The sequence below is a fragment of the Poecilia reticulata genome, chromosome 21, assembly GCF_904066995.2.
Source record: "Poecilia reticulata chromosome 21, P_reticulata-male-v2, whole genome shotgun sequence".
Taxonomy (NCBI): domain Eukaryota; kingdom Metazoa; phylum Chordata; class Actinopteri; order Cyprinodontiformes; family Poeciliidae; genus Poecilia; species Poecilia reticulata.
The window spans coordinates 317,331-344,821 of NC_088850.1; the positions used below are offsets into that span (position 1 = coordinate 317,331).

At 51.5% G+C, this 27,491-nt stretch overlaps 1 protein-coding gene across 9 annotated transcripts in view; it reads right to left on the reverse strand.

Annotated features, from left to right (window-relative positions):
* The window catches only part of myt1la (myelin transcription factor 1-like, a), a 33,337-nt gene that overhangs the window by 5,594 nt on the left and 252 nt on the right, over positions 1–27,491 (reverse strand). Inside the window, exons 2-23 of one of the 9 annotated variants that reach the window (XM_081602665.1) lie at positions 27,323–27,422; positions 24,346–24,441; positions 24,218–24,272; positions 23,247–23,313; positions 23,048–23,110; positions 20,700–21,112; positions 19,616–20,216; positions 18,359–18,744; positions 17,751–17,885; positions 14,976–15,066; positions 14,627–14,737; positions 14,058–14,278; positions 12,306–12,559; positions 11,951–12,160; positions 11,600–11,727; positions 11,218–11,286; positions 11,078–11,140; positions 10,917–11,000; positions 10,585–10,806; positions 10,412–10,503; positions 10,231–10,334; positions 1,301–1,655 (exon numbers count right to left, since the gene is read on the reverse strand). In XM_081602665.1, the coding sequence (XP_081458791.1) occupies positions 1,437–1,655; positions 10,231–10,334; positions 10,412–10,503; positions 10,585–10,806; positions 10,917–11,000; positions 11,078–11,140; positions 11,218–11,286; positions 11,600–11,727; positions 11,951–12,160; positions 12,306–12,559; positions 14,058–14,278; positions 14,627–14,737; positions 14,976–15,066; positions 17,751–17,885; positions 18,359–18,744; positions 19,616–20,216; positions 20,700–21,112; positions 23,048–23,110; positions 23,247–23,313; positions 24,218–24,272 (3,588 nt within the window). In that variant the 5' untranslated portion in view covers positions 24,346–24,441; positions 27,323–27,422 and the 3' untranslated portion in view covers positions 1,301–1,436. The other 8 variants (XM_081602667.1, XM_081602666.1, XM_081602671.1 and 5 more) reach the window with 8 other exon arrangements.

The following is a 27,491-nucleotide window of genomic DNA, read 5'->3' on the forward strand; positions in this document are numbered from 1 at the left end:
GTCAGGTTCTGGTCTGGGTCAGGTTCTGGTCCTGGTTCTGGTCCAGGTCAGGTCCCGTCCCGTCACTCACCATGTGGGGCAGCTGGATGTTGGCCAGGCTGTGGATGAGCGACTGGCTCAGGCTGGCCAGCTCGTGCAGCAGCGAGTCGTTCTGCTGCTCCATGGTCTTCAGGCTGGGTTAGGGTCCAGGTCGGGTTCTGGTCCAGGTCAGGTTCTGGTCCAGGTCAGGTCCAGGTCCCGTCACTCACCATGTGGGGCAGCTGGATGTTGGCCAGGCTGTGGATGAGCGACTGGCTCAGGCTGGCCAGCTCGTGCAGCAGCGAGTCGTTCTGCTGCTCCATGGCCTTCAGGCTGGGTTAGGGTCTGGTTCTGGTCAGGTTCTGGTCCAGGTCAGGTCCAGGTCAGGTCCAGGTCCCGTCACTCACCATGTGAGGCAGCTGGATGTTGGCCAGGCTGTGGATGAGCGACTGGCTCAGGCTGGCCAGCTCGTGCAGCAGCGAGTCGTTCTGCTGCTCCATGGTCTTCAGGCTGGGTTAGGGTCCAGGTCGGGTTCTGGTCCAGGTCAGGTTCTGGTCCAGGTCAGGTCCAGGTCCCGTCACTCACCATGTGGGGCAGCTGGATGTTGGCCAGGCTGTGGATGAGTGACTGGCTCAGGCTGGCCAGCTCGTGCAGCAGCGAGTCGTTCTGCTGCTCCATGGCCTTCAGGCTGGGTTAGGGTCTGGTTCTGGTCAGGTTCTGGTCCAGGTCAGGTCCAGGTTCTGGTCCAGGTCCCGTCCCGTCACTCACCATGTGAGGCAGCTGGATGTTGGCCAGGCTGTGGATGAGTGACTGGCTCAGGCTGGCCAGCTCGTGCAGCAGCGAGTCGTTCTGCTGCTCCATGGTCTTTAGGGTGGGTTAGGGTCGGGTTCTGGTCAGGTTCTGGTCCAGGTCGGGTTCTGGTCCTGGTCCAGGTCAGGTTCTGGTCCCGTCCCGTCACTCACCATGTGAGGCAGCTGGATGTTGGCCAGGCTGTGGATGAGCGACTGGCTCAGGCTGGCCAGCTCGTGCAGCAGCGAGTCGTTCTGCTGCTCCATGGTCTTTAGGGTGGGTTAGGGTCGGGTTCTGGTCAGGTTCTGGTCCAGGTCGGGTTCTGGTCCTGGTCCAGGTCAGGTTCTGGTCCCGTCCCGTCACTCACCATGTGAGGCAGCTGGATGTTGGCCAGGCTGTGGATGAGCGACTGGCTCAGGCTGGCCAGCTCGTGCAGCAGCGAGTCGTTCTGCTGCTCCATGGTCTTCAGGCTGGGTTAGGGTCGGGTTCTGGTCAGGTTCTGGTCCCGTCCCGTCACTCACCATGTGAGGCAGCTGGATGTTGGCCAGGCTGTGGATGAGCGACTGGCTCAGGCTGGCCAGCTCGTGCAGCAGCGAGTCGTTCTGCTGCTCCATGGTCTTCAGGCTGGGTTAGGGTCCAGGTCGGGTTCTGGTCCAGGTCGGGTTCTGGTCCAGGTCAGGTTCTGGTCCCGTCCCGTCACTCACCATGTGGGGCAGCTGGATGTTGGCCAGGCTGTGGATGAGTGACTGGCTCAGGCTGGCCAGCTCGTGCAGCAGCGAGTCGTTCTGCTGCTCCATGGTCTTGTTCTCGTCCTCCATGGACTTCAGGCTGGTCTCCATGGTGGTGATCTGACCAGAGGAAACAAATCATCAAAATACGTTTCATTTATGACCAGGATCAAAGTTTACGTGCCAGCAATGAGGCTCCATCTGGAGAACAGGGTCCTGACTGTCTGTCCATCCAGCAAACGTTATGGTCATGGATGTTACGTCACATTCTGCTCACTCAGCACATTTCTTATAAATCCGTCATGTGTTTTATTTCTCAGACGTTTACGGTAAACGTTACTTAATTAAGTTGCTATGGTAATCAAACCGTAAACAAGACATTCTCCCGTTTAGCGTCTCTATTAAATACTGTTGGACTACAGATTTGGTCGGGATGTTTTGTCCCTATAGCTAATCTGCCTTTTTAATATGTCAGTATTTCTTTATAAAACTGCAGGAATTTGTCCTAAAATAGCATAAATAGCGCTGGATGCTGACCGGAGCTGGGCAAGCAGAACATCTTTCTGGACGCTGCGTGGAAATAACTACATTCTTCTTATTTATTTACCTTCTAACAAATAAAACACAATGAAACTTCTACAGGAAGGACGGATTAATAAGAAACGTAGCATCGATGTGCGCATCGCCACAAGGTGTGCTGCTGTAACCTGGTTCTCTTATAATTACACAGAATGTCTTTTTATGGTTATTTGAATTGTTCCTTACGTGTCTGAAATAACTTTCATTGTTTTAACCGCGTTACTTTAAAAAAAAGCTGGGAAGCCTTTTTATTTCTTCTTCTGTGGTATTGTCCTTAAATTGTTTACCCCTTAGCCCCTCCCCTTTTGTCATGTTGTCTTAGCGGTGTGTGCTGTTTATTTCCATCTAAATACATTCAGTTTATTTATAGATCTATGAAGTTAATTTGTGATGTTGTTTTGTGTAGGACTTGGAGCGGGCAGCCTTTATTCTCGTCAAAATAAATCAGCCATTTTAAAGACAAACCGTGTCACGGCCTGATCACCGAGCAGCACAACGCAGAAAGGATCAGACAGACGGAACATCTCAGGCTCCCTGTTAGCTTAGCGCTTAGCATTAGTATCTACTACAGACCGGCCCAAACCTTTTGACCAGGATCTGCTTTTTCTCTCACCAGCCGCCTGAGATCTGCCTCCTGACACAAAGACGTAAAAACTCTATTGACTTATTTTATATGCATCAGTTATAGCAGAAATAATAAAGTGACAGAAAACCTGACGCGGTTCCTGACACTGGGAGCAGCTCAGTGGTTTCTGGTCACTGGTTTCTGGTCACTGGTTTCTGGTCACTGGTTTCTGGTCACTGGTTTCTGGTTTCTGGTTTCTGGTTTCTGGTCACTGGTTTCTGGTCACTGGTTTCTGGTCACTGGTCCCTGGTTTCTGGTCACTGGTTTCTGGTCACTGGTCCCTGGTTTCTGGTTTCTGGTCTCTGGTTTCTGGTCACTGGTCACTGGTTTCTGGTTTCTGGTCTCTGGTCACTGGTTTCTGGTTTCTGGTCACTGGTTTCTGGTTTCTGGTCACTGGTCACTGGTTTCTGGTCACTGGTTTCTGGTCACTGGTCACTGGTTTCTGGTTTCTGGTCACTGGTTTCTGGTCACTGGTCACTGGTCTCTGGTTTCTGGTCTCTGGTCACTGGTTTCTGGTCACTGGTTTCTGGTCACTGGTTTCTGGTCACTGGTCACTGGTTTCTGGTCACTGGTTTCTGGTCACTGGTTTCTGGTCACTGGTCTCTGGTCACTGGTCACTGGTTTCTGGTCACTGGTTTCTGGTCACTGGTTTCTGGTCACTGGTTTCTGGTCTCTGGTTTCTGGTCACTGGTCACTGGTTTCTGGTTTCTGGTCACTGGTTTCTGGTCACTGGTTTCTGGTCACTGGTCACTGGTTTCTGGTCACTGGTTTCTGGTCACTGGTTTCTGGTTTCTGGTCACTGGTTTCTGGTCACTGGTTTCTGGTCACTGGTCACTGGTCTCTGGTTTCTGGTCTCTGGTCACTGGTTTCTGGTCACTGGTTTCTGGTCACTGGTTTCTGGTCACTGGTTTCTGGTCACTGGTTTCTGGTCACTGGTTTCTGGTCACTGGTTTCTGGTCACTGGTTTCTGGTTTCTGGTCACTGGTTTCTGGTCACTGGTCACTGGTCTCTGGTTTCTGGTCTCTGGTCACTGGTTTCTGGTCACTGGTCACTGGTTTCTGGTCACTGGTTTCTGGTCACTGGTTTCTGGTCACTGGTCACTGGTTTCTGGTTTCTGGTCACTGGTTTCTGGTCACTGGTAACTGGTCTCTGGTTTCTGGTCTCTGGTCACTGGTTTCTGGTCACTGGTTTCTGGTTTCTGGTCACTGGTTTCTGGTCACTGGTTTCTGGTCACTGGTCACTGGTTTCTGGTCACTGGTTTCTGGTCTCTGGTCACTGGTTTCTGGTCTCTGGTTTCTGGTCACTGGTTTCTGGTCACTGGTTTCTGGTCACTGGTCTCTGGTCACTGGTTTCTGGTCACTGGTTTCTGGTCTCTGGTCACTGGTCTCTGGTTTCTGGTCACTGGTCTCTGGTTTCTGGTCACTGGTCACTGGTTTCTGGTCACTGGTTTCTGGTCACTGGTCACTGGTCTCTGGTTTCTGGTCTCTGGTTTCTGGTCACTGGTTTCTGGTCACTGGTCTCTGGTTTCTGGTCTCTGGTCACTGGTTTCTGGTCACTGGTCTCTGGTTTCTGGTCACTGGTTTCTGGTCACTGGTCACTGGTCTCTGGTTTCTGGTCTCTGGTCACTGGTTTCTGGTCACTGGTCTCTGGTCTCTGGTCACTGGTCTCTGGTCTCTGGTCACTGGTTTCTGGTCTCTGGTCACTGGTTTCTGGTCACTGGTTTCTGGTCTCTGGTCACTGGTCTCTGGTTTCTGGTCACTGGTCACTGGTTTCTGGTCACTGGTTTCTGGTCACTGGTCACTGGTCACTGGTCTCTGGTTTCTGGTCACTGGTTTCTGGTCACTGGTCACTGGTCTCTGGTTTCTGGTCTCTGGTCACTGGTTTCTGGTCACTGGTCTCTGGTCACTGGTCTCTGGTCTCTGGTCTCTGGTCACTGGTTTCTGGTCTCTGGTCACTGGTTTCTGGTCACTGGTTTCTGGTCTCTGGTCACTGGTCTCTGGTTTCTGGTCACTGGTCACTGGTTTCTGGTCACTGGTTTCTGGTCACTGGTCACTGGTCTCTGGTTTCTGGTCTCTGGTTTCTGGTCACTGGTTTCTGGTCACTGGTTTCTGGTCACTGGTTTCTGGTCACTGGTCACTGGTTTCTGGTCACTGGTTTCTGGTCACTGGTCTCTGGTTTCTGGTCACTGGTTTCTGGTCACTGGTTTCTCAGTCAAGCTGGTTGCCAACCTGAGCCCAGCAGGTCAGTCAGTCCTGGTGGATCTGAACTTTGGTCTGATGGCTGAAATATGAGAAACTACAGACTGACAGGAGGAACCAAAGAGCCAGTAAAGGCAAATCTTCTGAAGTCGGGATATAATTAATCTCATTTCACATAATTATTTATCGCGGTAGGATTTGTTAAAACGTACTGAAATATATTTGTCCTATTTGATGTTTGTTGTGACGTATGCTCACAAAGATCGAGGTAATTAGTCCAAGTTTATCATTTATTGAACGTTCAGAAACCACAGCAGGTGTGATGAGCCACAGCAAAGTTAAACAAAGGTAAATAACCTGAAAACCACTCCTACCTTTTTACTCTCTCTCTTTGTCGTTTATTACATTCAGTTTTTATAATTATTCTTTTTTAATGGATCTTGGTGAATATTTTTGATAAGCCTATCAGAGGAGGACGTGCTGCTCTCAGCGTCCTGGCGGCGTTCAGTTTGTCACCTGCAGAGATCGACTCAAAACCTTCCGCCATCGACGTATCGGGCACCTCGGATCTACTACATACCACAGCTGTGTCCGAATTCACGGTCTGCATCCTTCGAAGGACGGATTTGTAGGCCGATTACGTCACAGCGTGGCGACAACACGTCATATAGCGCTTAGCGTTAGCTTCCACTAATACTGTGTGTCGTCATTCTTCATTACGTTATAAAACTGGCGCTAAAACTCGAGTCTCAGATCACAAGTCCAAGTCAAGCATCGGGTCTCTTGTGTCTTTAGTCTCTGGTGGGGAGGAAAGTGTCCAGGCGGCGTCCTGACCAGGTGACCAAACTACCTCTGGGTCTGTTCCCATCCAGAGAAACGTCGCTCTGCTGTCTGGAGACGGAGGCATTGCTCAGCATTTCCTCTCCTCAAAGCCGTCCAGTGCCAGCTGGAGGTCTCCGCTTATTCAGGCCAAACGTTAATGCCGTGCGCTACAGTGGAGCCGCCAACCTCCGTCCGTCTGCAGCTGGACCTCCGAAGGTTTTTGCAGAGTCTGAGGCGCCCTGACTGGGGGGGGATCTGATGTACTCCATGCAACAGAAACCAACTGCAGAACGGGCCTGAACTTCATGAACCCAAACCATCCTCCAGAGATAAAAACCATCCTCCAGAGATAAAAACCATCCTCCAGAGATAAAAACCATCCTCCAGAGATAACCGGGAGGAACACGGAGTGAAGCAACCTCATTACAAACAAACGGGCATTTCTGCTTCAAGCTTCAGCTGTCAGGTGGACAGTCCAGTCCTCCATGTTTCCCCAGAGCTCCCCCTGCTGGTGGTGGTTCTGCAGGAAAACATGGTTGGGTTGATCAGGTCCAGATGGATCCCAATAATTCCTGGTGAGGATTACCGGATTACCCAGACAGCCAGATTACTGGGGATAATCTGAATTACAGTTTTCACACCTGCAGTCCGTTTGGACTGAGACCAGCGATTGTTGTGTTCACATCAACTCAAACAAACTGGACCAAAGCAGGAAGCAGACCAGAGGTCAGAGGTCGGATGTTGTAGTGAAAGAAGAAGGTTCACAGATCTGTGGATATCTGTCATTTTCAGCGATGTCTACACCAGAGAGCAGGAAACGTTGAAACAATGTTCAGAAGGGAATCAGCCCAGATATAGAGAATAATTTAAAACGAGGTAAAACCCGATCAATAGTAAAATGGTCTGATCAGCGTCTGATCGGGTTTTACCTCGTTTTAAATTAATCTCTATATCTGGGCTGATTCCTTTCTGAACATTTTCTTGTCTGTAATAATATTACAGACAATATAATATTATTATTGACAATGTTTCCTGTCACACTGGGTGTTGACATAAAACCATCTGCAGTCACTGCCAGCAGGGGGCCCTCCCGCCAGCAGGGGGCCCTCCTGCCAGCAGGGGGCCCTCCCGCCAGCAGGGGGCCCTCCCGCCAGCAGGGGGCCCTCCCGCCAGCAGGGGGCCCTCCCGCCAGTAGGGGTCCCTCCCGCCAGCAGGGGTCCCTCAGGGGTCCCTCTTGCCAGCAGGGGGCCCTCAGGGGTCCCTCTTGCCAGCAGGGGTCCCTCAGGGGTCCCTCTTGCCAGCAGGGGGCCCTCCTGCCAGCAAGGGGCCCTCCGACCAGCAAGGGGCCCTCCTGCCAGCAGGGGTCCCTCCCGCCAGCAGGGGTCCCTCAGGGGTCCCTCTTGCCAGCAGGGGTCCCTCAGGGGTCCCTCTTGCCAGCAGGGGGCCCTCAGGGGTCCCTCCTGCCAGCAAGGGGCCCTCCGGCCAGCAGGGGGCCCTCCCGCCAGCAGGGGGCCCTCAGGGGTCTCTCCTGCCAGTAGGGGGCCCTCCTGCCAGCAAGGGGCCCTCCGGCCAGCAAGGGGCCCTCCTGCCAGCAGGGGTCCCTCCTGCCAGCAGGGGTCCCTCAGGGGTCCCTCTTGCCAGCAGGGGGCCCTCAGGGGTCCCTCTTGCCAGCAGGGGTCCCTCAGGGGTCCCTCTTGCCAGCAGGGGGCCCTCCTGCCAGCAAGGGGCCCTCCGGCCAGCAGGGGTCCCTCCTGCCAGCAGGGGTCCCTCCCGCCAGTAGGGGCCCCTCCCGCCAGCAGGGGTCCCTCAGGGGTCCCTCTTGCCAGCAAGGGGCCCTCCGGCCAGCAGGGGGCCCTCCGGCCCCTGTCTACAGGTTGGTATGTCTCAACCACGTAGCCCCTCCCTGCTGGCCCGGTGCAACCTGTTTCTGAATGTAATTCCACTCTGAGAACTTTTGTGGTAAGTTTGGCGACATTATTTTTATTTTAACTGTTAATTGATAAATAACTAGATTGTTTTGTGACTCTGCTCCAGCTTGATGGGTAAATATAATTATATATGTCAACTAACATTAAGATAAATATTAATGAATATTCATTAGCGTGTCCTAATTAATGTACTGAGTACATGGGGAACCATACGCTTTGTTTGTTCTATAACCACTATTTAATATTTCAATGTGTTTCAGAACGTTTCTAATGTTCATCATCTTTCTAACCCTTCCTCACTCTTATCTCTGTGTCTCAGCAGTTTGACAAAAAGCTGACTGACTGCAGGGAAACTGAGGAAGTGGCTTCATTAGGCGCCGCAGCAGGAGGAAGGAGCCAAGGCACCAAGGAGCCAAAGCACCAAGGCGCCAAGGAGCCAAGGCGCCAGGGTTAGGGGTTTGGCTAAGGGTTAGGGGTTAGGGGTTTGGCTCCTTGGTGCCAAGGTACCAAGGAGCCAAAGCACCAAGGAGCCAAAGCGCCAAGGAGCCAAGGCACCAAGGAGCCAAGGCACCAAGGAGCCAAAGCACCAAGGAGCCAAGGCACCAAGGAGCCAAAGCGCCAAGGAGCCAAGGCACCAAGGAGCCAAAGCGCCAAGGAGCCAAGGCACCAAGGAGCCAAAGCGCCAAGGAGCCAAGGCACCAAGGAGCCAAAGCACCAAGGAGCCAAAGCACCAAGGAGCCAAGGCACCAAGGAGCCAAAGCGCCAAGGAGCCAAGGCACCAAGGAGCCAAAGCGCCAAGGAGCCAAGGCACCAAGGAGCCAAAGCGCCAAGGAGCCAAGGCACCAAGGAGCCAAGGTGCCAAGGAGCCAAAGCACCAAGGCACCAAGGAGCCAAGGCACCAAGGAGCCAAAGTGCCAAGGAGCCAAGGCACCAAGGAGCCAAGGTGCCAAGGAGCCAAAGCACCAAGGCACCAAGGAGCCAAAGCACCAATGAGCCAAGGCACCAAGGAGCCAAGGCACCAAGGAGCCAAAGCACCAAGGAGCCAAAGCACCAAGGAGCCAAGGCACCAAGGAGCCAAAGCACCAAGGAGCCAAGGCACCAAGGAGCCAAGGCACCAAGGAGCCAAAGCACCAAGGAGCCAAAGCACCAAGGAGCCAAGGCACCAAGGAGCCAAAGCACCAAGGAGCCAAGGCACCAAGGAGCCAAGGTGCCAAGGAGCCAAAGCACCAAGGCACCAAGGAGCCAAGGCACCAAGGAGCCAAAGCACCAAGGAGCCAAGGCACCAAGGAGCCAAGGTGCCAAGGAGCCAAAGCACCAAGGCACCAAGGAGCCAAAGCACCAAGGCACCAAGGAGCCAAAGCACCAAGGAGCCAAGGCACCAAGGAGCCAAGGCACCAAGGAGCCAAGGCACCAAGGAGCCAAGGCACCAAGGCACCAAGGAGCCAAAGCACCAAGGAGCCAAGGCACCAAGGAGCCAAGGCACCAAGGAGCCAAGGCACCAAGGAGCCAAGGCACCAAGGAGCCAAGGCACCAAGGAGCCAAAGCACCAAGGAGCCAAAGCGCCAAGGAGCCAAAGCACCAAGGAGCCAAAGCGCCAAGGAGCCAAAGCACCAAGGAGCCAAGGCACCAAGGCACCAAGGAGCCAAGGCACCAAGGAGCCAAAGCGCCAAGGAGCCAAAGCGCCAAGGAGCCAAAGCACCAAGGAGCCAAGGCACCAAGGAGCCAAGGCACCAAGGAGCCAAAGCACCAAGGCACCAAGGAGCCAAGGCACCAAGGAGCCAAGGCACCAAGGAGCCAAGGCACCAAGGAGCCAAAGCACCAAGGCACCAAGGAGCCAAGGCACCAAGGAGCCAAGGCACCAAGGAGCCAAGGCACCAAGGAGCCAAGGCACCAAGGAGCCAAAGCACCAAGGAGCCAAAGCGCCAAGGAGCCAAAGCACCAAGGAGCCAAGGCACCAAGGAGCCAAAGCACCTAGAAGCCAAGGCACCAAGGAGCCAAGGCACCAAGGAGTCAAGGCACCAAGGAGCCAAGGCACCAAGGAGCCAAAGTGACGCCAACCAGAGTCGGACCTGTTACCCCAACTGTTTCTTGGTTCTTACAGAACAGGCTGAACCTCCTGGACCTTCATGGACAGTAGAAAGGAGTTAAATATGTTCATAGCTCTGTGCCTCTTTTCTGATATAAAATGTTATATTAATGTCATGTTGTCGTTTTTAAGCTTGGAAATATGTAATTCTGAACGACATGATGCCATCGTCTGTGTTTAAAACTGTTTCTCACCAGTGAAGAAACTTGATGGTGTTGTGATGAAGAGCAAACATGTAGATGAAGCAGCAGCGATTCCTGACTCATTCAATATAAAACCAGCTGAATGTGCATCTAGATCCACATTCAGCTGGCGGTTGAATCAAGAGTCAGTTACGGTTCAAACGCTGATTCAGCATGTGAGTAGTTTCAGTGTCAGGCTTCAACGAGGACTCGCTGTTTCAACGCTGCTTCTCTCACATTGTGTTTCTGACGCTCAGCAGGTAGAGACTCCTCACCTGAGTCCTCAGTTTGATCATATCCGACTCCACTTGATTGTTGGACTCATTCAGATCTTTGATTTCTTCATCCAGCTGTTTGATTTCTTCATCGTTTTCTATTCCTGAAACACAAAGTTCCACCCAGGTTAGGGATTCTGGCTCAGCTCCGGGTCGATCCGCTCAGAGGTTCTCGTCTGACCTTTGCTCGCTCTTTGTTTGATTGTCAGCATGTCCGCGCTGCTCATCCGGGCCTTCTTCATGGCCGAGGAGGTGCGGGGACAACCGGAGAGACTGGGATACAAACAGATGCTGAAAACATCTGGATCAGGCGGAGCAGCTGGAGGACAGCAGCCGTCTTTATTCCTAACTCACCTGCGGTGGGTCAGGAAGCTGCCGCTGACGTGTCCGGAGCCGTCGCAGCCTGGCGTCGGACACGTCATCCCGTCCGTCTTCCCAGCCTTCCAGACGAACTGCGAGCCGTTCATGTAGCTGTCTTTCTGCCTCTTGGCCGCCAGGGGGCAGCCTGACGCGCTGCGGTGGGAGGCGTACTTCCCCGTCACATGACCCTGTCCGTCGCAGCCGGGGACCGGACACCTGGGAGGAGCAGCAAACAGGAAGCAGCATTCTGTCTTTCAGCTGGAAAAAGCTGCCCCCTGCAGGCTGGAGGCCAACTCGACACCACACTCTGACATTCAGACGCTTACTTGATGGGCTCCTGCTCGTCCTTCTCCTCTTTGCTGTGGAGGATTTTCACGCCGCTCTTCTTGGCTCGAGGACAGCCGGAGAGACTGGAGGACAGGAAGAGGAAACGGCCGGAGTGAAAAACCTGCAGAGCAAACGCTGGTGCATGTGTTGCTCTCTGTACCTCCTGTGGGAGGCGTAATTCCCCGTGATGTGTCCCGATCCGTCACAGCCCGGCGTGGGACACCTGGTTGGCAAACAGCGCCACCAACAGTCAGCCAGAGGAACTACAGCAGAGCTTATCAGTTTGATTTTAAGACTCACTTCAGTTCTTGTGAGTTGGACGACATCAAACCACGAAGGTTCTTATCAGCGATCTGGCAGCTGGACAGACTGCAGCAGCAGAAGAAGAAGAAGAAGAAGAAGAAGAAGAAGAAGAAGATCACTGTAGAGTCACTGAATACAACCACAACTTGTACTAAGACCTGGACCAGCAGGATCTACTCCACAAGATCCACTGGGAAAACACCAGTCAGATCCAACCAGTGGATCTTCCAGCTGATCTGTGGTTCAGATTCTGTTGCTATGGAGCAGCCTGGGCCCGTGGCTAGCTGCTGCTAACCGGGTCGGGTTATCGGTGGGTTGGTAGAGCAGCAGCCACAGTCAGTATCCAACATGACGCCTAGCGGAGACACTGCAGCTTTACCTCATCAGCTCCTTCTTGCCCTCCTTGCAGGGCGGGAACTTGTGGTGCTTGGGGCTGGGCGGCGACACCTCGGCCGGGTACCGTGGCTCGTCCAGCAGCTCCTGGAACGGGTCCAGATCGTCCCTCTGCTGCAGGGCGACAGATAAAACCAGAACAATGCTTTTATTTGTAAATGTTACAGTTTCAAACTAAATATTCTATTAGAAAACAAAATATTTAGCTAGCAGGCTAAACATTTAGCTGAAGGTCGCCCAGCAGCTGACATTTCTGTGAACATGGAGGAGTTTGTTCCTGCAGACCAGATGGTGCAGTACCACCTCTGCCCTCAGGGGGCAGCCTGCGTCGGCGTACCTCTCTGAGCTCCGGCTCGTCTCCGGGCCGCTTGGTGAAATCCACCGGCAGCTCCCAGCAGTCGGCGTCCAGCTGGAAGCAGCGACTGCTGAGCAGAGCCTGGCGCTGCGGCGACATGGGCTGCAGCGGGGTCAGCACCGCGCCGCCGCCCTCCGGCCCGCCGGGCGCACCGGACGGCTCCGCTGGGCCGTCGTCCTCCGCCCCTGGGCTCTGAGGGACAGAATCATTAAAACCCGTTACAGCCGCAGCCTTCTGAACCAGAACCGCTCTTCATGGTCATCCAGCAGGAACTAAACAGCCCAAAGCACAAACAACATAAGACAGGTAGGCGGCGCCGCTGCAGCCAGGGCCTCACCTGGGCCAGCAGCTCCAGGGGCTTCGCGCCCAGGGCGTTGGGCAGCTCCCGGCAACGGGTGGACAGGTTGAGGATGGCGGTGGCGGCCATGTGGGCGGCCTCCATGTCGTGGGTGTAGTCAAAGCTGCTCTTGCTGCAGGTGCTGCTGGCGCTGCTTCCCCCCCCGCCGCCGCCGCCGCTCAGGCTGCTGCTGCTGCTGGGGGCGTAGCTGGTGGTGCTGCTGGCCGGGCTCGACGTCTTGCAGTACCGCTTCGCTGCAGCGCCGGAGACGGGAGAACAGACACATGGCAGAGCAGGGAGCCGGAGCCAGAGCGCTCCGGATCCCATCCCAGGAGCACGGATCCACCGGATCCACCGGATCCACCGGACCGGATCCAGTGCAGTGGATCCACCGGATCCACCGGACCGGATCCAGTGCACTGGATCCACCGGATCCACCGGACCGGATCCAGTGCAGCTGATCCACCGGACCGGATCCAGTGCAGCGGATCCACCGGACCGGATCCAGTGCAGTGGATCCACCGGATCCACCGGACCGGATCCAGTGCAGTGGATCCACCGGGCCAGCAGAACTTGCCGGTTTCCTAACGTCACTCTGTTATGGAGTCTAAGATCCGAACATTATCACAAAGAAAATGTTTCAAAAATGTTTAATTTGAAAAAAAAAAAAAAAAAATTCAGAAAATGAAAAGCTGTGGCGCTGTCTGCCCTGTAAAGTTCCTGTCTGTGTCCCGGTTGGTCGGAGCGTTAGCGGCTAACGAACCAGCGCTAACCTCTTCATGCAGGTTCAGGTGAGGAGCTTTCGCCTCTCCTCGTGGTCACGCTTCACGCTGACTATGGATTATTTATATTATTTTATTATTATTTCTCTGGCTACATGATGCATCAAACCTACCAAATGCTTTGTCCACTTAGCTAGAGTTAATGAGCGAGGAGATCAGGAAAACTCGTCCCTTAAACTTGAGCAACCAAAACAGTTTCTGTGATTCTTATTAAAACTCAACAGACAGAAATGTTAGAGCTACTAGAGCCACGTTAGCAGCATTTCATTAAATCTCTCATTTGTTGCCCAGTGCAGCAGTTTAACTCATCCTGCAGGGCCGGTCCAAGGCTGATGGGGCCTGGGGCAGAATCTGACTGAGGGGCCCCATCAGCAGCTCTAACAGCTTCTGTGTTGGATTTAATCTGGGAGAGGAGATTGAGTTTGAGCTCAAAGTTTAATCTTTGAGCTCAAACTCAAAGATTAAACTCACAGCATCAGATTGTTGCTATGGTAACAAAACCATAGCAACAAAAGTTCAAACTTTTACAAAGTAAACGTACCAGCTCTTTAAAATCTTATATTTAAACGATTTAAAACCCTTTAATCTATTTATGCTGAAACCATTAAATCAAACTTAGCAGCAGCGATAATCTGAAGGAATAAATGTTACATTTATGTATCTGTGTTAAAATATCAGCCTTTGTGGCCCCTGGAGCCCTGGGGGCCCCATGGAGCCGCTGGCTAGTTGTGGGTTTAAGTATCGTTTCACTGGAGACGTTTTCCTGTAACATATAATTACAAAGTCATGTTTTTACAGCCGGCAGGTTTACTGGGGGACCTGCAAACAGACTGAAGACCAGTTTACTCTCTACTGTTTATCACCCAATTTCATTATAATCTAAGTGACTTTATTGCAGGGTTCCTATAATGTCAATAAAGATGATTATTAACGGGAAGTGACGTCTGTTCAGGCAGGAAGCGGTCCTCACCGTCGTATCCCTTCGGAGAGACGTCCCGCCCCTGCAGGGCCTTGGAGGCGGGGCCTCTCTTGCCGTAGCCGGCCTGCTGGCCGTCGTAGCCGCCGTAGTCGTAGCTGGTCTTGGAGTATTTCTCCAGCTCCTTGGTGAGGTTGGAGCGCGGCGTGCTGGTGGGAACGTTGTTCTTGAAGCCGTACTGAGGAATCTCCAGCTGCTTGACGAAACACATCGGCCTGAAACGGGAAGAAAACACGGAGCGCTGCTGATCCTGCCAGGAAAATGGATGTGACAACCTGACGTGATAAGTGATGTTTCTGGGCGATGAATCGTCCCAGACGTTATCACAACAAGCGATAAAACTGTTGATATCAAGGTAATAACGGAATAATAATTCAGCTTATTCTCAAAGATCAGTAAACTTTAACCTCTGTCTTGGAAAACATTTTAAACATCCAGAATAAATAAAACTAATAAAATGAATTATGAAGAAAATGATCCTTTATTGTCTGGTTTTTGGTAGAAAATGATTGACTGTGTGACGGATTGATTTATTGATCCCCCTCCCGGAAAGGGGGCGGTACCTGAGGACTCTGTCTGACGTCTGATTGGTCTTGGCGCCGGCGTCGGCAGCGAAGGTTTTCTCGTGGACCTTGGCCATCTTCTCTGCGGCAGCGATGGGACAGCCGGACAGACTGACGGAGGGACAGACGGAGGTTAGACTGCAGGACAGGAAGCTGGACGCTTCAGACAGGAACTGGTCCTAATGGTCTAACTGGACTCCTCCTGGTCAGGTTGGTTCGCTCCCTGTGGACGAACGGTTTAAACTTCCGACACCCTGGAATAAAGGGATTAGATAATCCCACCAAGCCAACATGGCGAACAGAAGCCGGCAGTTAGTGATGCATCATCAGACAGGTGAGGCGGACTCACCTGCGGTGGGAGTTCCTGTTGCTATTGACATGCCCCCGTCCAGAGCAGCCAGGAGTCGGACACTTTAACACATTTTCATACATGGCAAGGACTTGAACAGACAGGAGAGGTGAGAGAGACAGCGAGGGTTAGGAGCAGACAGGAGACTCAGTACGGACCGCCGGGCATGCTCAGATCACACCAAGATGGCCGACCAGGCGCCACGACCACAAACACCATGAGCCACACTGGGAGATATTTACTGACCATCAGTAGATATCTGTTCTGGGGCTGAACCGCTTAATCCTGCATAATCTGATCCTCAAACGCTTAATCCAAATTAATCTAATCCCAAACCGCTTAATCCTGCATAATCTGAACCTCAACCGCTACCCCGGAATAATCTGATCCTCAAACGCTTAATCCAAATTAATCTAATCCCAAACCGCTTAATCCGGAATAATCTGAACCTGAACTGTTTAATCCGGAATAATCTGATCCTCAAACGCTTAATCCAAATTAATCTAATCCCAAACCGCTTAATCCGGAATAATCTGAACCTGAACTGCTTAATCCAGAATAATCTGATCCTCAAACTCTTAATCCGGAATAATCTGATCCTGAACCGCTTAGTCCAAATTAATCTAATCCCAAACCATTTAATCCGGAATGATCTGATCCTCAACTGTTTAATCGGGAATAATCTGTCTGACTACTGTTCAGGAAAACAGAAGGTTACCCAGAAAATCCAGAATTTCTTGGCTGTACCTTAATTTTTTTGGGGTTTTTCTTGAAATAATTTCCAAATGACAGAAAATATTGTCAAAAAGTTTCTTTCATTTCAATCTTGTCTTAATTCACATCCACATAAACAGAATCTGTGAAAACATTCGTAAAACAAGATGGCTGCCCTGACCGCTTTGACATCACTCGTAACTATGGAAACCAAAGGAGTGCAATGGTGCGAAATAATCCAGATTTTCCTAATATTAAATCTTCAAAAACAATAAAGACGATTTATGGTCCAGCCCTACATCTGATCCAGAACCGTCTGACCCAGAACCATGCTCTGTAAATATCCTGGTTCTGGTCTGGAAGCTTTTGGATTTTTCCGGGAATCAGTTGTAGTGTCTCTGAACGTTCCCGTTTCTACGCCTGGAAATCTGGAAGCAGATATCTGGAGTTTTCTATAGAGGGACATCAGACGTCTGACCCGGTCCGATGCTCCAGATCTGGGAGTCCAGAACCTGAGAGTTTCCCAGAAAGGAAGCTCGGCATGAAGCTACCGGGCCCGTTAAGGAATCTCGATCTGGAATATTCCTAATAGAACGGAGGGAATCTAGGAGGAATTAGGGATGTCCTGCTGAACTGGACTGGTGAGGCAGTTAGCAGTGAGTTAATCCAGAACCAGCAGAACCAGAACCAGCAGATTGCGGAGGAAATGCAGCGTTGGGAAACCAAAGAGAATCTAAATGTTCTGGAGCTCCCAGTAGAAAACCGGTTCACACGGTTCGTCATGCAGGAGCAGATTAGCTGATGATGGGAAGTCAGCACAACACGACACATGAATCCAGATTTAATCTAGATTTAATGTCCAGCTGACGTCTCAGATTTGCTCCTGATTCATGCTGATATTTTCTGATGGATGAAACATCAACCAGCCGTGAGCAACAGGAACAGCGATGATGGTTCCTTACACACGGCGACTCGAATCCTGAAAGTCAAGAGTTAGCAGCAATAATCTGGATTATTTACCCAAATCAGAGGTTCAGGTTTCAGTCATCACCCTGTTATTCATTTATTTATAAATGTCACAGTTCAAACTGAATATCTAGATAGCATGCTAAATTTTAGCTCCATGCTAAATATGTAGTGCTGAGCTAGCTAAATGTTCAGTTAGCTTAAAACTAAAGCTAAATATTTAGCTAGCTACAAACTAAATATTTATCTTGAAACTTAATATTTACTTTGGAGCTAAATTTTTTGTTTGCTGACGAAAACTAAATAAATCTTCAGTTTAAAAATGAATATTTAGCTCGGAAACTAAACATTTAGTTTGAACTGTGACATTTATAAATGACTGAATAACAGGGTGATGACTGAAACCTGAACCCGATTTGGGTAAATAATCCAGATTATTGCTGCTAAGTGTTGAGTTTTCAAACGGTCTCCTGTGCTTCCAGACTCCAGAAGGTTTCCTGCTAGCTGCTCTGGAACGGATTCCTGATTTAAACCTTCTCCTGTTTCCGAACAGCCTGAAAACACAACAAGCACTGATGGTTCATGCAGAAGCCAGACGATGGGTCACCAACATGCCAACACCTTTGGACCTGCACAGAATCATCCGACGGCTCGGAACACCTCCAGGTTCTGAGTCCGTTCCGAACAAAGCTGCTGGGCCACAACGTGCAGCATTCATGGTTGTGATTGGCACAGAGCAGAAATCATCTGATTGGCTGGGTAAGGACCGATGGGCGGAGCAACAGTAGCATCTTACTACTGCTGATTCTTCTGGCAAGCTAATTGGACTTTAGTTCAGATTAGGAAGGTCCGATTAAAACCTGAGCAGAATTCCTGAATGTGATCCCTCGGAGCCACCTGGAGAACCGGGTCCTACCCACGATCTCTGCTCAGTTTCCCCCAGGACCTCGGAATAAAAGGCCTCCAGCTGGAGCATCCAGGGACTTTCACCAGCTGATCCGTTTGGTTTCATCAATCAGATGATTTCTGACTCTGAGGAAACACCCAGCATTCCCACAGAAACACGTCAGGCGGATAAAAAGCAGCAGCACCTACTTTCAGGCGGGACCCGGTCTTTGTGAGGACACCCGGACAGGCTGCGGTGGTGCGGGTACAGACCCGTCACATGACCCGTGCCGTCGCAGCCCGGCGTCGGACACTTGCTCTCCTTCTTCTCTCCTCTGGAAGAATCTGGAAACAATCAGAAGCAGAAAGGTCCAGTGAAGACCGGCTTCCATGCGGAGCAGCCGTGTACCGGGCGGTAGCAGACATTCAAACGGCGGGCAGCTCTGGTTTGGGTTCTGGTTCTGTTAGACGGCATGGCGCCGGGTCGACACCTCTGAAGGATTATGTTCTTCGAACCATCCAGGAGTCGTTTCAGCGTTTTCATGAACTGTTAGAGCGGGTCGGTACTGTGTCAAAGGTTTCCCAGCAGACAGGTGAGAACCTTACCTGGTCGACAGGTGAACTCTACCTGGTTCCACCCGCTGCAGGAACCAGGTAGTCAAGCTGGCCACCATACTCTGCTCAGTCACTGTTTGTTTGTTGAAGATCAGCAGCAGTAACTCTGAAGCTGCGATCAACGTGTGGCTCAGAACCCAAACACAGCTGTCCACAGTTTGGATCAGAACCGTCCTTGGGTCAGTCAGTGCAGGTGTCTCTACCTTTAGGGTAGTACGCCCTCTTCAGCCCGTCCGGGTGCATCCTGGACTTGCGTTCCTCAGCCGCGATGCTCAGCCTGGGGCTGTGCTGGTCCCGGCGGGGCATGGCGTGCTCAGGCACCCCCCGGTCCCGCATCACCTTTGCCCTCTCAGACTCCAGGGCGATGGCCTTCTCCAGCAGCGACAGGTTTCCCTTGGCCATGTCGAACGTGTCGTCGGAGCGGTCTGAGGCTACGGAGGTGGTGTCCTCGTCGCCCTCCTGGCTGCAGCTGTAGCCTCTGGATGCTGGACTCAGTTGCTCCTCCAGCTTCATCAGGTTCAACATTTCCGAGTAGCTGCGCTCCAGCGGCCGGGCGTCTTCCTGAACTCCGGTTGGATAGCTGTCGTACCTGAGAGAAGCACAGGCAGGTTTCAGCAGCTCTAGATCAGGTTCCTTAGACAAAGAAGCAGTGATCTGAGTCCTAAGCAAAGACTAGAGGAAGAATGGCTTGGTGGAACACCTGAACCCATCAGGGATTGTTCAGGTAGGGAAGGCCCAACTGCGACTAGCTTTCCAACCACCAAACCACCGGGCAAGATGTACATTTCATCCAGCAAGTTCTTGGTCTTCCCTGGAGTCTTAGTAAAACCTCCATAGGGAGGCAGTCGGACCAAACGCCTGAACCACCTGAACTCCTTTCAGAGGTGAGAAGCAGCGGTTCTGCTCCTCACCTGGTCTCTAAGGCTGAGCCGAGCCGCTCTCCAGAGGAAGCTTTGGTTACTGATAGGGATTTTTTGGTATTATCATTTTGTTGTTACTTTAGTTCATATTCAGTCTAATGTTAGTCAGGTTAAAGTGTTCTCTTCTTTAAACTGCATGTGTGAACTGACCTGGAAGTCACAGCTGCCTGTTATCTTCATGTGAAACAGTTTGACCGAGATTTGAACCGGGCTCAGATCATGGGTCAGATGTTAAATTGTTTTACGACCTCAGCTGTTTCCTCTGCTGTCTTATCTTGCCTTTCCTCCCTCTTTGAAGTTTGATAATAAAAGACAAGCTGTACCCAAAGATTGGCAGAATGCTCTGTGAACGGCTCGGAGGAGCTGACAGAGTTTTTCTCCTTCTGCAGATGCTTGGCTAAAAACTCATATACGTTGTCTGTGGTTCTCTTTTTCCATGTAGGTTTCAGAAAATACCTATCAGTTACTAGTTTTGGCTACAGGTTGATATTATGTGATGTAGATCATTTGTTGTGTTTCCTCTACATGACCTGGTCTTACCTGTTCAGGTGTTGCAGCACCTGCTGGTCCACTGCTTGTTGAACGTAGTTACTGTGCAGGAGGGGTCGGTCCGACGGAGGCGTCTCGCTCAGTTTTCGGGCCAGATCAAAGCACTGGTTCCTCAGACACTCCAGACTGCTGAGACATATCTCCTCTCCAGCTCCCTCCGTTTGACCCCTGACCCCCGGCCCCCGCCCATCATTCGCCACAGCGCTCTCTGGGTATCCGTCTTCAGGCAGCATGGCGCCGTGACCCTGAGCCAGGAGCTTCAAGGAGTCCACAGTCTCTCTGACCACATCGCTGTCCAGGTCCACGCTCAGGTCGCCCTGCCTGGCGTCTGGCTCGCTGCCGTCATCTTCATCATCATCGTCGTCTTCCTCCCCGGCGCTGTTGGACGAGTTGCTGTTGATCTCGGACTCAGTCATGGCCTGGTAGGCGGCGTCTTCCGCGATCTTACCGAGGTTGAGCAGCGACTTGGCCACCAGCTCGTCGTAGTTCTCGTACTCCTCTCTGGGGGCGTTTCCGACGGCGCAGCTGTTGTTGTTGTTGTCCTTCTGGATGGGGAGGAGCTTAGACTGTCCGCTGGGTTTGTACTGGTTCTCTGCAGGAAAGGGTCAGGGGTCAGGGGTCAGGGTCAGCAGCAGGAAACCACCGTCTACAACAACGACGCAGTTTGATCCAAAGAGAAACAACTTCCTACTGATCGGCAAGAGATTACATCACAGATTACAGAACCTGTGAAGGCAGCGGAGGTGCAGCCGGGTTCTGGAGCAGCAGGCCAGAACCCGGCCTGCTGCTCCAGAACCCGGCCTGCTGCGCCAGAACCCGGCCTGCTGCTCCAGAACCAGGCCTGCTGCTCCAGAACCCGGCCTGCTGCGCCAGAACCCGGCCTGCTGCGCCAGAACCCGGCCTGCTGCTCCAGAACCCGGCCTGCTGCTCCAGAACCCGGCCTGCTGCTCTAGAACCCGGCCTGCTGCTCCAGAACCCGGCCTGCTGCTCTAGAACCCGGCCTGCTGCTCCAGAACCTCACCTTTCATTCATTATGAGATGAACAGATTTAGGTCAGAACCGGATCAGAACTCACCCTGAAGCAGAGTCCGCTCCCCTTCCTCCTCCTCTTCTTCCTCTGCCTCGTCCTCCGGCTCTTCCTCATCATCACCATCATCTTCGTCTTCGTCCATCCCCTCCTCCTCTTCCTCCACTTGTTCTCCTCTTCCTCTCGTGTCCGTACTCTCCAATGCCATCCTCTCCTCTTCCTCCTCTCCATGCTCCTCGTTGTCCTCGGAGAACTCTTCTTCCTCGTCTTCCTCTCCCTGCCCCTTCCTCTCCTGTCCTACCTCCATGGTTTCATAGCTGCTGAAGGCTCCGCCCCCCTGCTCTTCCTCCTCCTCTTCCTCTCCCAGGCAGGGAGCGATGAAGGGCCTCCTCTTCGCCGCCGGTTCCTGGGTCTGTTTGTCCAGAGCCCTCCTCTTCTTGGCCAGCGGACAGCCGTAGACACTGCAGGGACACAGAGGGAACATTTGGGAACATTCGGAAAGTTATTAACTGGATTCATCAGGAAACCATCAGCTGGAAGCGTTTTCCCAGACAGGAACAGATCCGACAAGAACTCCTCCTCCTCATCCTCCAGGTGTCGTCCAGCTGCTCCGGTCTCATTTATTTCACCAACAATATCTATAACCTCCACACGCTGCAGTCAGAACCCTGGACCCGGACGGTACCAGAACCCTGGACCCAGATCAACAGGTGATGGGTTCTGGATCCTGAATGAGTTTCTGACCTGGAAGTCCAGGTTCTGCGAGCCGAACCGTCAGCAGCAGCAGACACAGTCGGGTCGGTACCAGAATCTCACTGAACCGCAGCTCTGGCTCCTGTTGCCATGGTTACCTGCAGCCTAATTAGAGCTGACAGGGGTTATTTTCCATCGCCACGGCGACACGTCTGCAGCAAAGTTTTAATGAAACCGGATCTGGAATGAGACTGAGTGGATTCAGCCGATCTGATTGGTTTTCACCGCAGGGGGGTGACGATGGTGGTTACCATGGAGACAGATCCTCTGCAGCTTCCAGAGGGTGCTGTCACTATGGCGACATCCTCCAGAAAAAACTGGGGGCAAAGATGGGGAATCGATTCAGAAAGAGTTACGGATGAGATCCAAATATTATAAGACCAGCGTGAAGCGTGACCATGAGGAGAGGCGAAAGCTCCTCACCTGAACCTGCATGAAGAGGTTAGCGCTGGTTCATTAGCCGCTAACGCTCCGACCAACCGGGAACACAGACATGAACTTTACAGGGCAGACAGCGCCACATGGTGGACAGCGAGTTGAGATGTAAACGCTGCACATGTTTTGTTCACAAACATAAATCATTCTCATCGCTCCTCTGAAAGCGACTACAAGTTATTCCTGCGGTCACATAGAGCTGCTCAACCACAGCTAACAGCAGGTTTAGACTCCTACCTTGATGTGGAGTTCTCTAAAGAATCATGATTCCTCACAGTGGCTGATGTAAATATCTGGTCAGTCTGTGTCCAGTGTGAGTGAGTGAGGCAAAGCACAGACGCTCCAGCGTGTGATTGGTCCGCTCTGCCGCTTTAAGTGCTTCAACTATAAACCATCTTTTAGGAATAAATTTGCTCCACCAGTGAAACACTGAGAGCAACAGAGACGCTTTCAATACAGGTTAAAAAAACAAGTTTAATAATATTAAATTATTATTTTCCTAAAAACAAAAACAAGCAACGCTTGGACTGGCGGGGGGCTAGTAAGGCCTGGCGGGCCACCAGGCTTATGATGCACTGGGGGAAACCCTGCCAGCCTGTCCTTCTGTCCAGCCTGTCCTTCTGTCCAACCTGTCCTTCTGTCCAACCTGTCCTTCTGTCCAGCCTCAGTTAGCTTCTCTCACCAAGCAGCAGTTTAAAGACTCTTTATTTCTTGATCTTCATCAGCAGAGTCTTCCTCGTTACCTAAGCAGTGAAATGTTTCGCCATCTGAACTTCCTGACCTTCATTACCTCTGAACGCTTTGTTGTCCTGAAGCCCCTGAACGCCTCCTCCAGCTTCTCACGGCTCAAACCCAGAGCTTCATGCAGAGCGGCTGCTGATGTCAGACCAACCTGTCAGGGCGAAGCTTCCAGATCCACAACAGGAAGAAAGAAAGACTACCTGCAGGATGAACTTCCTGCCCGGAGCTGCAGCTCAGAAGAAACATTCCTGACTTCGTCTGAGAGGCCTGCTCCACCTGCTGCTTCACCAGGGAGATCCTGGTGAAACGGTGGTTTCCTGCTGCTGACCTCCAGCTACACAGGCACCATGACCAACTGACAGATCATTTCCAGCTAGAAACTGAGTTAACAACCAGACCACCAGAAGAAAACCTCTGGATCAGACTGAGCCATGATGATGATGAAAATGATGGAGGGCAGATCATACCTGCGGTGTCTGGCATACTTCCCACTGACATGGCCACTGCCGTCACATCCAGGGGTCGGACAGCTGAGGAGAAACAGAGCGTCACAACACGGCAGCGACATCTGGATCTGGACCAGAGTCTGGAAACACCTGGACCAGAAACATCTGCAGGAGTACACCGATGAAGAAGAGTGATGAAGATCTGCAGACGTTTCCTTACCTGAACAACTCCTGAGTCACTGCTTCCACCGCGGCTTCAGACAGAAACAGAGATTCAGGAAGAGGAACTGAAAAATGTCCCATGTTCACAAGGGAGGAACTAACGGTTCAGTAACAGGAAGTAATGGCTCAGCAACAGGAAGTAACGGCTAAGTAACAGGAAGTACCGGTTCAGTAACAGGACGTAACGGCTAAGTAACAGGAAGTAACGGCTAAGTAACAGGAAGTAACGGCTAAGTAACAGGAAGTAACGGCTAAGTAACAGGAAGTACCGGTTCAGTAACAGGAAGTAACGGCTAAGTAACAGGAAGTAACGGCTAAGTAACAGGAAGTAACGGCTAAGTAACAGGAAGTAACGGCTAAGTAACAGGAAGTAACGGCTAAGTAACAGGAAGTAACGGCTAAGTAACAGGAAGTACCGGTTCAGTAACAGGAAGTAACGGCTAAGTAACAGGAAGTAACGGCTAAGTAACAGGAAGTACCGGTTCAGTAACAGGAAGTAACAGCTAAGTAACAGGAAGTAACGGCTAAGTAACAGGAAGTAACGGCTAAGTAACAGGAAGTACCGGTTCAGTAACAGGAAGTAACGGCTAAGTAACAGGAAGTAACGGCTAAGTAACAGGAAGTAACGGCTAAGTAACAGGAAGTACCGGTTTAGTAACAGGAAGTAACAGCTAAGTAACAGGAAGTAATGGCTAAGTAACAGGAAGTACCAACTCAGTAACAGGAAGTGGCAGCTAAATAATAGGAAGACATTTACCTTAAAAATTTTAATCTGTGAGGGAAAATTAAACAAGTTCTTTGAAGTTAAAGTCTGGTACTTAGTCTTTACTGGGACTGGTTCTGGGTTTTGGTACTGGGTCTGGTAATGGATCTTTACTGAATCTGGTACTGGTTGGACTAGAGGCAGATCATCATGGTGTTAGTGTCTAGGTTTGGATATTATCAAGATTGATCAGTCGGTTGTCGTACCTCGAACTCCTTTGGACCGGGTACGATGGCGTTTCTCAGCCACATTAGCCTCCATCTGAAAAATACGACAGAAAGTGTTGATCACGTGACCCGGCTGACGCTCCACGCTGAACCAGCCCAGGTTCTACCTGGCTGTAGCTGCGTCCGCTTTCTGCTGCTGGTCCTGATGCTGAGGACTCTTCACTCCCTGCGATGCGTCACACTGCGTCCTCCAGAGCCATGTCCTGAGGAGACAAGATGGCCGCCTTCAGAGATCCAGAACCCTGAGCCGGCAAGACTTTCTCCAGCTGACCAGAGGTTCAGGAAACCCTCCATAACGAGACATTCGGCAGGTCACCAGAGGTCAGGGGTCACCAGAGGTCAGGGGTCACCAGAGTTCACAGTCAAACATCAGAAACATTAAGATGATCTGCAGCAGAGTGAGGAGAGTCCATCTGCAGACATGACTCAGCGGTTCTGCTTCATTTAACCCGACCACCCGGGTCCAGAACCAGAACCCTGCAGCTCTCCTCCTCATTAGCTCTATGTGGAGCTTGAATTAACTGGCAGAACATTATGACCAGAAACAGAAAAACAAACATGATGAGCCAACCTATCAGAACCAACCAACACTGGCTCAAATTCTGGGAACCTGAACAGAACCAGATCAGAACCTAACCAGAACTTGAACAGAACCTGCTGGTTCTGGGAAGCAGGAAGGATCAAATGACTTTAGGATGTTTGTGTCGTCTGATGAACCGTTCTGGGTCTCAGAAGTCTCAGGGTTCTGGTCCAGCAGAACCCTGAGCAGTCAGGCTAGAAGATGTGACCGGTACAGGTCCAGATCCTGGCAGAACCACCAGGGATTCCTCCCAGAACTCTGTGTTAGCTGCAGCTTCCTGCTGATTAATATTCAGTCCAACGCTCTGACTGTCTGCTACGACATGATGCAGCGCTCTGCTGCACACACACTTCATCAGGCATGTCACACACACACAGTCACACACACACACACACACACACACACACACACACACACACACACACACACACACACACACACACACAGTCACACTCCATCAGGCAGAGCTGCCAGTTGAACTCAGCAGAGGAACTGTTCCTCCTCGGTGTGCCACCCTCCCAGCCACTGGAGGGCGCCAAATGAAGACATGAAGAAGAGTCACCAGACTGGTGTAGAAGAAGAAAGAGGAGGAAGATGAAGCTACAAGCTACCATCAGACTCCCGTTTCCAGCATTTTAACAACAAATGGATCAAAGTTCTTCTTCTTTATAGCTGCCAGCACTTTATCGCCATCTGCTGGTCTGCAGGACAAACTGCAGCCTCTATTGGCCCACCAGAACCAGAACCAGAATTCTGGTCTGGAGGAGACCAGAACCGTTCTGGTTCAGGTCTCAATGCTGGTGTGTGCTGGTACTCAACCAGCATGTGGGTCCAGGGGAAGTTCTGCAGAACATTTGGGCTGAAGTGTGTAGTGTGGAGGTTCTGATCCAGAGAGACACTGGAGGACAAGAGGAAATCTGGATCGGATTGGGAAAACCTGAAGTGGGTCCGATGCCCCAGGTTCCCCCAGTAAACCTGCCGGCTGTAAAAACATGACTTTGTAATTATATGTTACAGGAAAACGTCTCCAGTGAAACGATACTTAAACCCACAACTAGCCAGCGGCTCCATGGGGCCCCCAGGGCTCCAGGGGCCACAAAGGCTGATATTTTAACACAGATACATAAATGTAACATTTATTCCTTCAGATTATCGCTGCTGCTAAGTTTGATTTAATGGTTTCAGCATAAATAGATTAAAGGGTTTTAAATCGTTTAAATATAAGATTTTAAAGAGCTGGTAAGTTTACTTTGTAAAAGTTTGAACTTTTGTTGCTATGGTTTTGTTACCATAGCAACAATCTGATGCTGTGAGTTTAATCTTTGAGTTTGAGCTCAAAGATTAAACTTTGAGCTCAAACTCAATCTCCTCTCCCAGATTAAATCCAACACAGAAGCTGTTAGAGCTGCTGATGGGGCCCCTCAGGCAGATTCTGCCCCAGGCCCCATCAGCCTTGGACCGGCCCTGCAGGATGAGCTGCACTGGGGGAAACCCTGCACCTGGACCACTTCCTGGTGGTTGGAGAAACGGATCAGAGAACCTGAACTGGCTCAAACGTTCACCGCCGTCACAGATCCGACCAATCAGACTCCAGTCTGATCCGGTCTGGATCCTGACCGCCAAATCTGTTCCTGATGTTCCAGAAAAACATCTGGGAGGCTCTCCAGCACAGAAAGTTCTCCTGCATCACTTCCTGTTTCTGCCACCGAGGAATTCTGCAGAGATCTCTGAGTCAATAACCAGAACCCGACTAGACTGACCCGGAACCAGGCGGACCGGACAATTGGTCCATCTGGAGCCGGAAACATTCGGATCAGGAACCCCAGAAACCAGACATACAGAACCAGCTGATCCAGAACCAGAAACACTAACTTCCCTCCAAACATCAGGAATGACCTCCAGACAACTGTGGAAACTCGGAAAGTTTTCCGGAACCAGATTCCTGAAGATGCCTCTGGTGTGAGACCCAAACCTGACCCAGTACTGATCCAGATCAGCACAGAACCGGAACATTTCTCTCACATTTTCCTGACAGAGGAATGCTGTTTCCATGGTAACCGGGCCAGACGGGAATCAGCTGCAGGAAGTTGAGGGAATATCTGGACTAAATGACATCGGGACTTCATCTGGCAGCATCCCAGTTTCCCATCGGGATCGCCATGACAACTGGCAGGACCGCGAGGCATTCAGGGACCAGAGGAGACGTTGGGAATTGCCAAAGCAGACTCTGCTGACCTGCAGACGGGACTCCAAGTACGAATGACCGGAGCAGCAGAGCGACATGAACGAATCATTCCGAAAACTCCAGGAAAACGACCGGAGCTGCTCAACATTCCCAACGGAAAACACCTGGAAAACCGCTGGCATCAGCTCAGGATGAACCTGGAATATTCCTGGGATTATCAAGAAATAATCCCAGCAGAACAGAACAAAGAGGAGAGACACCTGGAGACACCTGGACACAGACTGCTGCAGGAGCACGGAGCGGCGCCATGGAAACCTACAAGCTCTTCCTCCTCTCCTCTTCCTCTGGAGTCTGCAGCCTCTTTCTGTCAAGGTCTCCGCTCCGGTCCGGATCCTTTGTGACGCTGGGCCATGCCTTCACTGGGGGGGATGAGGATGCAGCAGATGAGGAGGAAGAGGATGATGAGGAGGGGCAGGAGGAGGATGAGG